Raw genomic sequence first — 13,929 nt, forward strand, 5'->3', positions numbered from 1 at the left:
CCCGAGGCCCGGAGGGCGGGGACGGGGCAGAGCTGACCTGAGGGCCTCGGGCCGGCCTCCCCGCGGCGGCTGCTGGTACTGCTTGACGATGTTCTTGATCTGTTGTGTGGGCTGTGGGAAGTGCTCCGAGTTGAGCGTTGAATACCGGACCAGATCCGGGCAGGGAGAAGCTGTGGGCGAGGGGTGCGGGGTGCGGGTGGGGGACAGGGTAAGGCCACAGGGACATAGCTACAGTCCCAGTCCTGTCCTGGGAACCACCTGCCACCCCCGCTGGCATAGGACACTCACTGGTTTCCGGACAAAGCCGGTCCTGAGCTAGAATGGGGGCGGCCACGGGCTTGGTGGGGGGTCTCGGGGCCTTGGCCAGAGGGGCTGGGGCCAAAGGCTTTGGAGTGGAGCGCGGGAGTACAGGCTTGGCTGGGGGTCCAGTGCCCACAAACTTCGGCCGTGCCTCTGGCGCTAGGGGTTTCTGCAGAGAACAGGGCGTAGGCTGCGCTTTCCGGTGCGCACACCGGCCTGTCCTCAGGGACCCCATGTTTGCCCACAATAGGCTGCGGGCCTACTGCCCCAGAGCAGCACAGAGCTCACCTGGGCAGGCCAGGCTCACCTCCGGGGGCAAGGGCCTTGGGGTGGGACTCAGAGGCTGTTGCTGGAGCGCCATGGCCTGCAGGGTCATCTCCCGGGCCTGGGGAGAGGTGGTGGTGGTGACCGGGCAGGCCCCGTGCTCAGGGCACCTCCCACAGCCCAGCCGGCACTCACCAGGAGGACGGCCTGTTTGTGGATGAAGGCTTGCTGCAGAGCCAGCGTGGAGGCATCCAGGCCTGGGACTGGGGGGCGGGGGGGGGGCGGGGGGAGGCAAGTCAGAGGGCGTGGATCTCAAGGGGTGGGAGATGGCGGCAAGTGGGAATTCCCTAGCTAACCCCCACCCTGCTGCTGTCTCACCCCCACCAGGCGGCCCATGGCTGCCTCCATCCTAGCAGGTGAAGGAGCCCCCCTTCACCTCGCCCAACCCTGGAACCACCCTGGGGGCAGGCACTGACTTGGCTTTGGCTTTGGCTTTGGCTCTGGGGGTCTCCTGGGGGGGTCTTCAGGGCTGCTTCTGCCGCTGCCACCAGGCTGGCCTCCCCCTTTCATGCGGTAGGCAATGGCCGTTGGCTTCTCCAGGTCCTGGGGGCAGCAGGTGGCTCAAGTGTCTGCCTCTCACCGCCATACTCCCGAGGTTCCATGGCAACGGGCACCTGACACCGGCCACCTCCTCTGTCCCCGGGGCCTCCCGCCAGCCTAGTGTCTGCTCCATGCCCAGCCTCCGCTCATGCGGCCTCATGGTCAGTATTCCCACAGCCCTGCAAGCTCCGCAAACCCATCCCCCCTCCCACAGGAGAGTAAACAGATTCAAAGAGGCGCTGTGTCCTCTCAGGGCCCACATCATGCCACGGAGGGGCTCCTGGGAGTTCCCGGAATGAGCAAGGGTGCCTGAGGGGGCTGGCTCCCACCGGAGGGGGAGGGGGGGCCCTGGACCTTTAGCTGTGGGTCCTTCTGGGGTCAGCCAGGAGCATCTCTAGCCATGAGGACATCCTCATCCTTTGCCGGGCCCCCAGCAGAGACCCAGACGAGACATGCCCCCCCCACCGACCCTGGCTGTGAGAGGCTCCTGCATCACCCTGTGAGTATGTGACTTGGTGTGCACACGTGGTCCCAGGGGTCTGCAAACACCCGCCCACATCCCTACCGCGTCCCCATAGGACAGCACAGGGTCGAAGAGGCTGTCCAGGTAGCCATCCAGTCCTTTGTGGGGCACAGATGGTTCTCCCAGGCTGTCTGACTCTGTTTGGGGGGGTGGGGGACACAAAAGCCAAGCTCTTTTCTCCTGCTGATCACCCCACACAGCCCCCAGGATCCCTCCCTACCAGAGACAGTGGCCACTGCTGGTTGACCTTGGTGGGTCGCTGTCCCTCTCTGGGCCCCACTCTCCCCATTTGTACCATCCTCGTTGTGGCTGCGGTACCCATCGGAGTCAGCCACTTTGGGCGCATGTCCCTGGGACTGGGGCCTGGTGGGCGTGTCCTCATCTGAGTCCCAGCTGTTCCCAAACAACCTGTAGGGCAGGGGGTTACGGAGCAGCTGACCTCCTGCGAGATCATGGCCCTCCCAGAATCACCCCCCCCACCACCACGTTCTCCTCTGGGCTCTGGAAATGGGTGACTCTCTCCCTTTAAAGGTGGGGCCCTGGGGGGCAGCGGAGCATCTGACTCTTGATCTTGGGGTTGTGAGTACGAGCCCCACGGTGGGTGTAGAGGTTACTTAAAGCTTAGGTTTAGAACTCAGCTCCGAACCAGCAGCTGGGAGAAAAGCCGTGTGCTAGGAGAGGCCATCTGCGTGAAGGGCCGGGGTAGCCACCTACGCTCTGGGGCCTCCCCTGCCGGCCACGGGCCCTTCTGCACCCACGATGAAGTAGGACTTCTGTCTCGGGAAGTCCCTGAGCAGCTCGAGGTCGGACACCAGGTCCAGCACGTAGTCGTGGCCTGCTAGCTCTGCCCACTGGACTCCATTCTTCATGGCCACTGTCCAGCCCCGCCAGCCATCTGCCAGGCCCCTGGTGACAGCACATGGAGGAGCAGAAATGAGAGATGGAGCCAACAGGTACTGCCCGGAGAAACCGTGGAACATGAGCCAGACCCCAAGCCAGAGTGGACCCCATGGTGGGTGCGGGGGGCTGGTCTCCCGCCCCTCCCCCTCCCTCCTTCCCAAGGGTGTGCTGGGTGGGGCCTGCCAGGAGCCAACCTGTGCCTCAGAATGTCCCCGGCCACCTCTTCCCCCGTACTCCAGGAATGCACCGGGCAGGAGAACTGGTCGCCTGGGACAGTAGCAGGTGCTGGGCTCAGCCAGGATGCATCTGCGGCCCTAGTCCTGCTACTTCCCTGCCTGCACCGCGTTCTCAGGCTCCGCCACTCTTGTCCTGGACCCTGGATCTGCACCCTCCCTGCCCCAGCTCCCTTCCCCCATTCCAGGTCCAGCCCCCACCCCCACATGCTGACCTCTTTCCTGAGCCACACCCAGAGGGCCCCTCCCCAGCTTCTCCTGACCCCCGGGGCATACTGGGGCCTGCCGACTCCAGCTGCCCCTCCGTGAGGGACAGAGGGAGGAGGGAAGGCAGCACGCGGTGGAGAGAGGACAGCTCACCATTGAAGCAGCCCACATCCAGCGCCATGCTGGCCTTCTCCTGGGTTGCTCTCCACTCGAGCTGGGTCGGGGGGAAGGTGCGGGCAGCCCCGGAGCCCTGCTGTTGGGCCCGGCCCATGGCCTGCATGAGACGGTGCTGACAGACAGCCTGGAAGCCATTCTGCCCGTAATCAGACACAAACCTGATGGGCGGGAGTTGGAGCCAGGATGAAGAGGGATCTGTGGCTAGCCCTCGATAGAGGGGGATTCTAAGTCTAGTCTGAGGGAGGCCCAGGCTAGCCCAGAGCTCTAAGGTCAAGCTGAGAAAGCCCTAGCTCTGAGGCTAGCTCGGGAGGGTCCCAGGCTATAGTCCAGAGCTCTGGGATGATACTGAAGGGGTCCCGGGAGAGCCCAGAGGTCCGGGACTAGGCTGAAAGGGCCTCAGGTGAGCCCCAGAGTTCTGAGGCTAGACTAAAAAAAGAGCTCAGGCTATCCCAGAGTCCCAGGACTAAGCTGAAAGGGTCCCAGGCTAGCGAGAAGTATCTCAAGCCACCACAGAGGTCCAAGGAGAAGCCAAAGAGGTTCCAGGAAGGCCCACCAAAGCTTGTTGGAGCAAAATGTCATTGACAAGGTAGGGGCTGCAGCAGGGTATGGGCAAGAACTTGGACTCTGGAAGACTCTGCTTTCCATCCCTTCACCAAGCCTCCCAGGGGGTCATCTGCCCCCTCTGAGCCTGCCTCCACTTTCTCATCTATACAAGAGATGGACATGAGGGTTCAACTTGGCCCAAGCGCAACAAGACTGATGCCCGCCAGGGGCAGGCACTCCACATACCGGGCTCCCTGGCTCACTCCCTGCTGCTGGAGCAACAGTGGAGCAGGCCCGTGGTGGCCAGTGGCCGCAAGAGGGAACCCAGAGCTGTCCCCACAGGAAGCCCCAGACAGGAAGGCAGTGGTCCTAACCTGCTGCCCCAGATTCACAAGACTGACCCACTGAGCTGCCCACCTACTGCACAGGGCCCAGGTGAAGCTATGGGTACTCTGAGGCTCACAGCCCCCCTGTAAGGTGGGGTCCTGTTACCGATCCTAATTTACAGGTGAGGAAAGAGACTCAGAGAAGGGCAGTGACTTGCCCCAGGTCACACAGCAGGGAAGTATCAGAGCTGGGCTTTGCACCCGGGGCCTGCCTGAGCCCTTTCTTCTGCAGATCACCCTTCTCACCCAGCATGGGGACATCATCATCATTGTCATCATCCATATCATCAAGATGCTGACAAGAGCTAGACTCGCATAGCACTTCCGGCATTTTAGAGGTTGAGCTGGGATTTGAACCCAGACCCTCTCGCGTCCAGAGTCTATCCTCCTAACCACCTGGCTCTACTCCCATGACGTGAGAGATCAGCGCCTTTTTCCCAAATTCCCCAGACGCCGGTGTGGGCTGTCCTCTGAGCTCTGCAAGTCCTTTACCAAGTTTTTCCTGAGCCCTACCCTCCAGAGTGAAGACCTGCCCCCTTGTTTCTTGCTCTGAGCCCGGTGGAGACGGAGAGACCAGCCCCTGACCAGCCCCGGTGCCCGAGCTTGCAAGCACAGAGACCTCACTCCTGGCCCGACCTCTGACATCCCGCCCGGCGGGGGTGGGGTGGGGTGGTGGCCTCACGCCAGTGTCACCATCCTCAGGCCCTGGCCCTGGCCGGTTCCACTCACTTGAGCAGGTACTTGCTGAGGTGCGAGGAAGGTGCAAAGCCGCTGAGGCAGGTAGCCAGCAAGAGCCAGCCACGCTCGGCATTGTGGGCACTGGGGTTGCGCCACACCTGGTTGACCAGCTGTGCCAGGATCTCATCCCGCAGTCCGGGCGCCGCCAGCCCCTTCTGCACGATGTAGTTCCCGAAGACGTTTTCCTGGGCGCCGTACAGGTGGGGGTCGCCCATGAAACGCAGGATCTGGGCCACAGACAGACTCTCCTGGGCCTCTTGGAAGGTGGTTCCTGCCAGGGTCCCACCACCCCCAACATGCACCCCTCTCACGTCCTTCCCACGTGTCCCAGGAAAGGTCATATAACAGCCCCCCAGGTTACAATAAAACTGCCATACCCTGTCCCAAATGACCAGGTGGGTTGTGCCAACTATGAGAAAAGTCAAGATCCAAAGCGCATACTGACTTTTCTCTCCTGCTCACGAAGCTTCCACGAGCGCTCCCCATACAGCCCCAGCCCCTCCCTGCATCCCTGGCCTCGAGCCAGCCCCTCACCTCCTGCTCCATCCAGGCCCCAGAGAGTGCTTTTTAACATTCATGTCTGACCACACCCCTCCGTCGGAAGCACCTTCCTTGGCTCCCCAGGGCCCGTGGAATGAAATCCAAGTTCTGGATCTGGCAGACAGGGCCTTGGGACCCCCTCTTGCTTCTGCCCTTCCGACTTTCATCAATTGATGTGTTCTGACTCCATCAACTTTTTCTTCTCTCTGTGCCTTTTCCATCTGTCTTGGTTAGCAGATTCTGACTCCTTCCAGTCTAGCTCAAATGTCCACCCCCCACCCTCCCACCAGGAAGCCCTCTCTGATTCTGTCCAGAGCTGGATTAGGGGTCCAGTTAGACTTCCTGGCCTCCGTGCCTAACCTCTGTCCACACTAGTCGTCACTGGTCAGGTCTGCTCTGCCTCCCCCTTCGGACTAGGAAGTCCTCGAGCAGAGGACCTGGATCTATTCTTGGTGTCGCTGGGAAGCTCCACAGAGGCTCTGGGGCAGCCTCTTTGCCAGGAAGACGGCTGGGAGAAGAAAGGCTTCCAATCCTCAAAGTGGGATTAGCCCTAGCCCAGAGAGGGGCCCAGATTCCATCCCCACAACCCCACCCTCCCCAGAAGTCTTTCCTCCAAAGAGGAGGGCTGGGCTAAATGGCCTGGCCTAGTGGACGACCCAGGAGGGCAAGACAAGGAGCCTCACGGCCTAAGACTTCCAAGGTGGCCTGGCGGACCCTTACCAACTTGAAGACGCTCACAGCTTCCGCATGGCACTCTGCCGACAGCTGCATGAGGGGTGTCCTCAGGGGCACAGTCAGCATCCCCAAGGCAGGTTCCTGCGGGCACAGGGCAGGGGCGTGGGGCCAGAGCCGGGGCTCGTGGGCACATCTGGATCCACTGCTCTGTGCCAGGAAGGGGCAGAGCCAGAGAGGTAAGGGCTCCTTTCCCCAGTGGCTGGATGGGGATACTGAGGCCTGAAGGGGGGCAGACACTGGCCGTCAGCAGGCTGGGGGTGGAGACCATCTGAGCCCCCTGGAGAGCCCAGAATGAGAGCCGGGATGATGTCCTGTGGCTTGACCGGTTGGTAAATTTCTGAAATAGTTCCAGCTGGTGGGCAAACGGCCGCTTCCTAAGCCCCTGAGGGCCCCCCACTTCTGTCCAGCCCTCCCCTGGAGCCCCCAGGCTCCTCATGATCCAGCACCTCAGGGGCTCATACCCCACAGCACAGGGCACGGCCAGGAGCCTGGCCCAGGCTGACAGCAGTATCAGTTCTCATCGGTCAGTGCCCACTGGCCAGGGCCGCGTGGGTCCACGCCGGCCTTTACCTTAAAGTGGCATCGGACAAACTTGGCCATGGGGTAGTTGTTGATGTCCAGGGGCAGTGTGACACGGGGCTCGGCCTGGAGCCGGGGGGTCCGCACAGGGGCCACCCGGGGCACCCGGGCCGGTCTGAGGCCTGTGGGGAGGCGGGAGGGCATGAGGGCCAGACTCCCACTCCTGCCCGCGCCCCACCCCCACCACAGCGTCCAGCACTCACGGACCTGCCACAGCTTGCAAGAGTCCCGCCAGCTCAGCGGGTACCTCCAGGTGCCCCACGGCCACTACCTCCCGCTTGCTCAGCTCCTGGAGGGACAGCGCTGAGTGAGGGGCAGGCCTGCCACAAGTCCCGTCTGCCAGCCTCCCTTCTTGCCCCTGCTGCCGCCCAGCACCCGCACCCACCTCCAGCTCCCGGAGCCGCGCCTCCTCCGCCCGGAGCCTCCGCTCTGCCCTCAGTTGCAGGAGAGCAGATGGTCAAGGCGGGGGAATGGTGGGCAGAGGTGACGGCAGGCCCCGGGCCGGGGGGTGGGGGGAGACAGCTCGAGCCGGCTCGCACAAGGCCTCCCAGGCGGCAGAGAGGAGGCAAAGGTATGGCCAGATAAACAGGAAGGGCAGGGAGAAAGATCGAGAAAGACACAGAGGCACGAGGCAGAGGGAGTAATACTTCGGGGAAAGGGAAATACAGGGGGATTTCTGGGCAGTGTGACGGAGTCCCCTCCTCTGTGGCTCCACAAAGCCTTCAGTAGAAGCCAGGGGGTTCTTCAAGGCTTTGGGGACTACATTTGTCTTTCTGGTGGTTGGTTTATATGACAACAGGCCAAGATGGGCATTAAGGTAAGAGCAAAACCATAGATCTAGTGCTACTCAGGTCGACAAATTCCATCATACCCGACTACCAAAGGCCCCGCCGTGAACCCAGCACAGGCCAAATCCTTCACATGCAACCTCTCACAGAATCCCCTCCACAACCCCAGGGGGTAGGCGGGGAAAGTGAGGATAGGGAAGGCCAAGGTCACAGCTAGCGAGTGGCAGAGTGGGGACTGGAACCCAAGACGGTGTGAGGCCAAGAGGCCCCTCCTGGATGCTAAGTGCCTCCCCCCTCCCCCTGCCGCCTGGCTCCCAGGAGCAGGGCGAGGGGTAGGCCTGCACCTTGAGGTAATGCCGGTGGTTCATGTACGTGTGCACCAGGGACTGGAACTTCACCAGATTTCTCCTCATCTGCTGATACCGCTGCCTGAGGGTGGGGTGGAAAGAAGTGTCTGGGGGGCGGGTGGGGAGGGCAGGGGTTGGGATCACAGGGTGGCCAAGGTGCAGAGATGCCCACGCCAGCCTGGCCTGGGTATCAGCGCCCAGGGTTCACTGTGGGAGCCCTGTGGAGCTCAGAGAGGCGCAGTGACTTGGCCAAGGCCACACAGCAAATTAAGTGGCAGGGCCTGGAGCACGTGCATCCCATCGGGTTGTCGTCCCAGGGCTCCTAGGATGCCAGCTGGGGCCCCTCTTGGCTGGAAAGATCACAAGGGCCAGGGGCTTAGGTGGGAAGATCATCCAAACGCAGAGACAGAGAGAGTCCGAACATCCTTCCCGCAGAGGCCCCACTCTCAGCTTGCACGCCTCCGGGACGGGGAGCTTAGTACCCCAGCTCAGGCCTGGCCTGCGAGTCCTGCCCCACGTGGGCCCCGCACCTGGCCAGGTAGCCCCGGGCCTGGCTCTGCAGCAGGATGATCTTGCGGCGCAGCGAGCGGAACCGCCGTCGGATGAGGAAGCCTCGGAAGCAGCGCTGAAGCGTGAGGGCTGCCAGGTGCAGGACGCGCTCTCGCATGCTCTCCAGCAGCTGGTGCAGGTGCTCCTTGAGGAACAGCTGAGGAGGGGAGGTGGGCGGTGAGGCATGGACGGGCTGAGCGCCCAGAGGTGGGAGGAGCAGCGACGGGGAACTAGGCAGTGGGAGCGGCCCGAGCAAAGGGCCGGAGACAGGACTAGCCTCCCACTGGCCAAGCTCCACTGCACTGCCTCTGGGCTGGTAGTCTTTAGTCGGGGCATTGCCCTGGCTCGAGTTCTGAAGCCCCTGAACTTGAGGCTTCCAGGGGCCGCATGTGGGCTGGGACTCACCTTGCTGACACCGACGCGGTACATATTTGGCATGACCATGCACAGGCGGCTCAGCAGCGACACGCACATGTCCCCACTGGCTGGCAGATCGTGTTTGAGGGGCACTAGACAGCGGTACCTGTGGTTTCAGTTGAATAAGACACTTTACTGCCATCTGCTGGAAACTTGTCATAACAGCTTAAAGTTACTCCTCTGGAATCTCTACACACACACACACACACAATAGAAGTACGAAAAAATGCGGAACAAAAAATATATCTGCTCTGTGACAGCCAGCACGTAATGATCTTGTGTAGTACACAACCTGAGCAACTGTGCATGGCAAGCTCTGTCCTGCCTGGGTTCTGTATTCCTGGGGCCATGGGGGAGCTGGGTAAGGATCTGTGGAGCTCAGGAACCACGCTGACTGCGGTACCTGTCGATGAACACCTGGAAGGGCAGGCGCACTGGAAAGCCCTCCTTGCGGATTCGCACAGTCTCCAGCACCCCCGAATAGCGTAACTGCGCCATTACCACATCTGGCTCAAAGAGGCCTGGCTCCTGTAAGGAGGGCCCAGATAGGGAGTTTGCACACTGGCCCACCCATGTGCCACGGGCACTAGCAATGACAAACAGTCCCCACAGTGGGCTGGGCAGATGGAGGCCCAGAGAGGCACAGCCACTTGCCCCAGGTCACACAGCACGGGGGAGAGGATTTGACTCTCCCAGGGACCTCAGCCATCACATACCTTCTTGTGGTTGGGCTTCAGGCAACGTACGAACAAGGGGTTACACCTGCACAGGGGCGGGAGGAGGGCGGTGTGAGGCCCCAGAGAAGGGAAGTGCTTACCCCTGCAGGTTGTGGGGTGGGTCAGAGGTGAGGCTGGGTGCCCACCCACCTGCGTGCTCACCTCTCCATCTTTTCCACCAGATCCAGGAGTGACTGTTGGAACTTAGCGGCCACTGTGTGTGCCTTGTGGAGCCGAGTGATGGAGCTGGTCTTGCCCAGGCGCTGAGGGGCAGCCTGTGGGGTGTGGCTGGAGAAGAGGTGTGCCACCACCTGAGGCCAGGGCAGTGGTCGAGGCGCCAAAAGACAGGAAGACACAGGGGGGTAGGGGGCCGAGAGACAGAAACGAGGAAACAGAGGTTGGTGGGCGGGGGTGGGGGGGGTGGGGACAAAAGGTGTTAAAAACAAAAAGAGTCAAATCTCCAAACCAGAAGGATAAGAAAACTACCTCCCTGGGCCCCTGCCCTCTCTCTGCAAGGCCGCTGTCCTCTTGGATTACACACCTCTCAAGTCAGGGTGCACAGCACCTTCCAAGGGACCTGTCTCATGGTCGGGCTGACTTTTTTTCTTCAGTCTGACTGTGCACCTGGCCCCAAGGTGGCCTCCTGCACACACGGTCATGAACTCTGGCAATGACCTCAGGAGGGTGCCCATTTGACAGAGAAGAAGGCGGAGGCCCAGAGAATGGGGTGAGTGACAGAACAACAGGGCTATTTGGGAGAACTGCTCAGTGAGCGGATAGGGCAGGGCACGGCTGGGTGGGCAGGGCCAGGATGGGCCAGGGGACAGGCAGGGCGATCCAATGGGGCTGGCTAGGGGCACGACCCTTCAAGGGGCAGGACCAGAAATGGGAGAAAGTACAGAGCAAGGCAAGACTCTGGGTTAGGGTTGAGATCAGGGTCAGAGCCTGGCTGGAGCTAGGGTGCACCAGAGGCAGGACCAGCACCTGGGTACCTAGGGGACCTCCCCATTTCCTGGACTGTGAGAGGGGCCTGATGGTGGTCTGGCTGCTCGGGGAGGCGGGGTGCAGAGTAGCAGGAGATGAGGCTTGCTTACCCGTGTCCGGCTCCGCACAAAGAGATCCAGCACATCCTGGCGCACCTGGTCATGGTTCTTGTCTAGGAACTTGTGCACCTGCAAAGGGGCAACAAGGGGGCAGCTTGGGTTGGAGCCCACGCAGCCTGGGGGACAGGGCAGGGGGATAACATGCCCCAGTGTGCATCAGCCTGTCTGCTCCCTTCCTACCTCCCTTCCTCCCTATAGCGGGTCAGGGGCTCCCAGCCCCTGGGGGACCCTGGCCCTGCCCCTACAGGCCTCTATCTCCCTATCTGTCCTAGGAGGTACTGGACCCTTCTCCCTGCTGTGGTCCCCTCCCCTTCTGCCCCCACTACCCTTCCCATCCTCTGGGGAGGGGGGCACATAACCAGTCTGGGTCTTGGCCCCCATCCTCAGTGGAGGACACTGTCCTGTGTCTGTCCTACAGATGAGGAAAACAAGGCCTAAGTGGAGACAGAAGCTTGGAATCCTGGCCTGAGACACCTCCAGGACAGGAATGTGTCTGAGATAACAGAGCGACTGCATCATTACTGATAACAGCTACTCTTTATCACCCACCGCAGCCCTAGGCTTCCACACTCACCACACTATCATTATCCCCATTTTCCAGATGTCGTAGAGATAGGCCCAGAGAGGTAAGGCAATTTGCCTGAGGTCACACAGCTGAGGATCAGCAGGGGGCCAGAGGCACCAGAGGCCGTGCAGGCTGTCCGGGGTCTCACCTGATAGGTGACTTTGCCTGCGTAGTGCTTGATGGTGAACTCGGGCAGCGGCATCTTGGGCTTGGAGTAGAGCGGGTTGGCGCCGTGGTGGTAATGGCACTTCTGCAGAAACGTGTGGTCTGTGGCCTGTGGGCAGGCAGGGGTCAGAGGGGGGGCAGGGGACCTGGGCACCCTGTTCCGGGGCTAGTGGCAGACCCTCCAGCCTGGACTGCTTCCCGGCAAGCGCTGGGAGGGAGCAAATCACAGCCGCCTCCGGCTGCCCACTGTCCTAAGTGGGGAGGCTTAAGTAGACCCCCCCCACTTGTGTCTTCCAATCAGAGTTTGAGGCCCAACCTCAAGGTCACCTCCTCCGGGAAGCCTTCTGTGACTTCCCAGGCTGGTACCCTCCTCTGGACACCCACAGCCCCCTATCCAGCCTCCATCACCCAGGTCGTGAATGGCAGGTTGGGTGTCCCGAGCTCCTGTCCCCCAGGCCAGAGCAGAGAAGGCAGGACCTAGGCCTGATGAGGACATGAGGCTCAGAGACGCTGAGCGACCTGACCAGGCTCACACAGCGCCCGTGGCTCACCTGGGGAAAGCAACACTGGTCATCGAGGATGCGCAGGATACCATAGGGCTTTAGTGAGATGAGGTTGATGCACGGCTGATTGTCGGCAAAGGTGATCTCCCGCCAGTCGATCTGTTCCCGGATGTACTCCTCCTGCGGGCGTCAGGCGCTCAGCCTCCTCACCCTGCCCAGGCCCCATCCACCCTGCCTCCCAGGCGGGATCCATCTGAAGGGGCCTGGCCAGGGGCATTTCTGCCTGCATAGGAAGCTCACTCCCTAGGACGGCAACACGAACCATCTCTGAGCCCTGTTCCACCCTCCGCCTGGGACAGCCCTGAAGCAGGGGAGGACCCCCACCACCACCACAAGAGGGCTTTTGTCAGCTCAGCACCCAGCATCTTCCCCGTCCAGAGCACAGGCCTTCACAGGTGCTGGTCCTTGGCTTAGAATGCCTTTCCCGGCGCTCTGCCTGATCACCCCCGGTTTGTGCTTAAAGAGCCAGCATTATCCTGTCTGGCTCCAAGGAGGCCCACTGGCCAGTCAGGAGGGGACAGGACGGCTAAGGGAGGCTCCGCACACCTGCTCCTCCTGGAAGATGATCTTGTTGAAAAGGTACTGAAGGTTCTCGTTTGCATAGTTGATGCACAGCTGCTCGAAGCTGTTGAAGCTCAGGTCCTGCCAGGTGGGCGGTGAGGCTGGGCTGCTCCCTCCTTGGCCAGTAGCTCACGTGTCCCCACCCAGGGCCCCGCTCCCTGGCCCCGGCCGCCCAGTGCCCCCCCGCCCCCCCCCCCCCCCGCCTTCCGTGGCCTCGGGGAGTGCTTGTGCGTGAGTGAAGGAGAGGAGATCAGGGGCAGATGACGGTGTATGCTGTCGACAGCGAAGGGAGGGAGATGAGGCTTTATGTCCCCTGCCCCTCACCCACCCGTGCAGCCCTACCTCGAAGCCATAGATATCCAGGATGGCGATGGACAGCGTGTCCTGCCGGGGAGACACCAGTGCGTTGACCCGGGCGATGAGCCAGCCGAAGAGCAGCGCGTACAACACCTTGGCGATGGCGTCTCTGGAGCAGAGATGGTGCTGGGCCAGGTGGGCACGGTGCGGGGGTGGGGGGCAGGGATCTGGGGGTCGGGCGGGGAGGAGCAAGGCCTCACCTGGCATCCACGGCACTCTCCACGGTCAGCGGGGTGAAGATCTTCTCTCGCATTGTCTCCTGGGGAGGGATGAGGCCCCTGAATGACAGCGGGCTGGCCGCCACCTCCAGGAAGCCCCCGGAGGATCAGGGGGGGCACGGGGAAGAGAGCCAGAATGATGGTGTGACTGGTGTCAAGCACACAGCCGGCCAGGGGCAGAACAGGACACACTCATCCCCCTTCCGCCTGGCTATGCAGCTGGCGGGGGCAGGGCCGCTGGTCTAATGGGGGAGACAGAGGCATAAGCAGACAGACCCAGCGAGATCAGCCTTGGGAAGGGACAAAGGGCCGGGGGCTGTGAGAGCCCAGGGGAGGTAATGACCCAGACAGGGGTGGGGGCGGCTCCCTGGATGGGGGGATGCTTGCATCAGGTCTTGAAGGATGAGTACGTGTAGGAAAGGGAAGAGCATTTGAGGTGGAGGGAGCAGCCTACGTCGTCCAAGTGCAGGCGGGAGGCTCTGACAGCTCCGGGGCCCGGGGACTCACGGTCACTTTGAAGGTGATGGCCTTCTGCAGGCCCTCGGGGGAGATCTGCAGCAGCTCGGCCACGGCCTGGATCTCCCGGGCACTCACCACCGAGGCCGTCTCCTGCGCGTCCGTCTATGCCAAATACCAACAGCAGTGTGTTTTAAAGTAGATAACTCAATTTAAAGTTCATATAAAAAACATGAACAGGCTAGAAAAACCAGGAAAATTCTGAGATAGAAGGGGAGTGAAGGGGACCCTACAAGACAGTCAAACACGTTATAAAGTTACAATAATTAAAACACTGTAGAGAATTTTAGGGGCGTCTGGGTGGCTCAGTCGGTTAAGCGTCTGCCCTCAGCTTGGGTC

The 13,929-nt window shown here is 61.6% G+C and overlaps 1 protein-coding gene across 1 annotated transcript in view; it reads right to left on the reverse strand.

Moving 5' to 3' along the window:
* MYO15A (myosin XVA) overlaps window positions 1-13,929 on the reverse strand; it is a 49,211-nt gene that overhangs the window by 20,966 nt on the left and 14,316 nt on the right. Inside the window, exons 12-39 of the mRNA XM_036113052.2 lie at window positions 13,582-13,695; window positions 13,057-13,115; window positions 12,842-12,965; window positions 12,485-12,580; window positions 11,927-12,058; window positions 11,359-11,484; window positions 10,637-10,714; window positions 9,705-9,853; window positions 9,543-9,588; window positions 9,230-9,354; window positions 8,815-8,932; window positions 8,391-8,566; window positions 7,860-7,942; window positions 7,111-7,166; window positions 6,933-7,014; window positions 6,717-6,847; window positions 6,132-6,227; window positions 4,863-5,098; window positions 3,181-3,362; window positions 2,782-2,854; window positions 2,402-2,593; window positions 1,935-2,095; window positions 1,730-1,824; window positions 1,041-1,167; window positions 760-827; window positions 608-685; window positions 289-469; window positions 38-170 (exon numbers count right to left, since the gene is read on the reverse strand). Of these exons, the coding sequence (XP_035968945.2) occupies window positions 38-170; window positions 289-469; window positions 608-685; window positions 760-827; window positions 1,041-1,167; window positions 1,730-1,824; window positions 1,935-2,095; window positions 2,402-2,593; window positions 2,782-2,854; window positions 3,181-3,362; window positions 4,863-5,098; window positions 6,132-6,227; window positions 6,717-6,847; window positions 6,933-7,014; window positions 7,111-7,166; window positions 7,860-7,942; window positions 8,391-8,566; window positions 8,815-8,932; window positions 9,230-9,354; window positions 9,543-9,588; window positions 9,705-9,853; window positions 10,637-10,714; window positions 11,359-11,484; window positions 11,927-12,058; window positions 12,485-12,580; window positions 12,842-12,965; window positions 13,057-13,115; window positions 13,582-13,695 (3,317 nt within the window). The remainder of the gene's footprint in view (window positions 1-37; window positions 171-288; window positions 470-607; window positions 686-759; window positions 828-1,040; window positions 1,168-1,729; window positions 1,825-1,934; window positions 2,096-2,401; window positions 2,594-2,781; window positions 2,855-3,180; window positions 3,363-4,862; window positions 5,099-6,131; window positions 6,228-6,716; window positions 6,848-6,932; window positions 7,015-7,110; window positions 7,167-7,859; window positions 7,943-8,390; window positions 8,567-8,814; window positions 8,933-9,229; window positions 9,355-9,542; window positions 9,589-9,704; window positions 9,854-10,636; window positions 10,715-11,358; window positions 11,485-11,926; window positions 12,059-12,484; window positions 12,581-12,841; window positions 12,966-13,056; window positions 13,116-13,581; window positions 13,696-13,929) is intronic.

Source organism: Halichoerus grypus, chromosome 2, assembly GCF_964656455.1.
Source record: "Halichoerus grypus chromosome 2, mHalGry1.hap1.1, whole genome shotgun sequence".
In the NCBI taxonomy this organism is placed as follows: Eukaryota; Metazoa; Chordata; class Mammalia; order Carnivora; family Phocidae; genus Halichoerus; species Halichoerus grypus.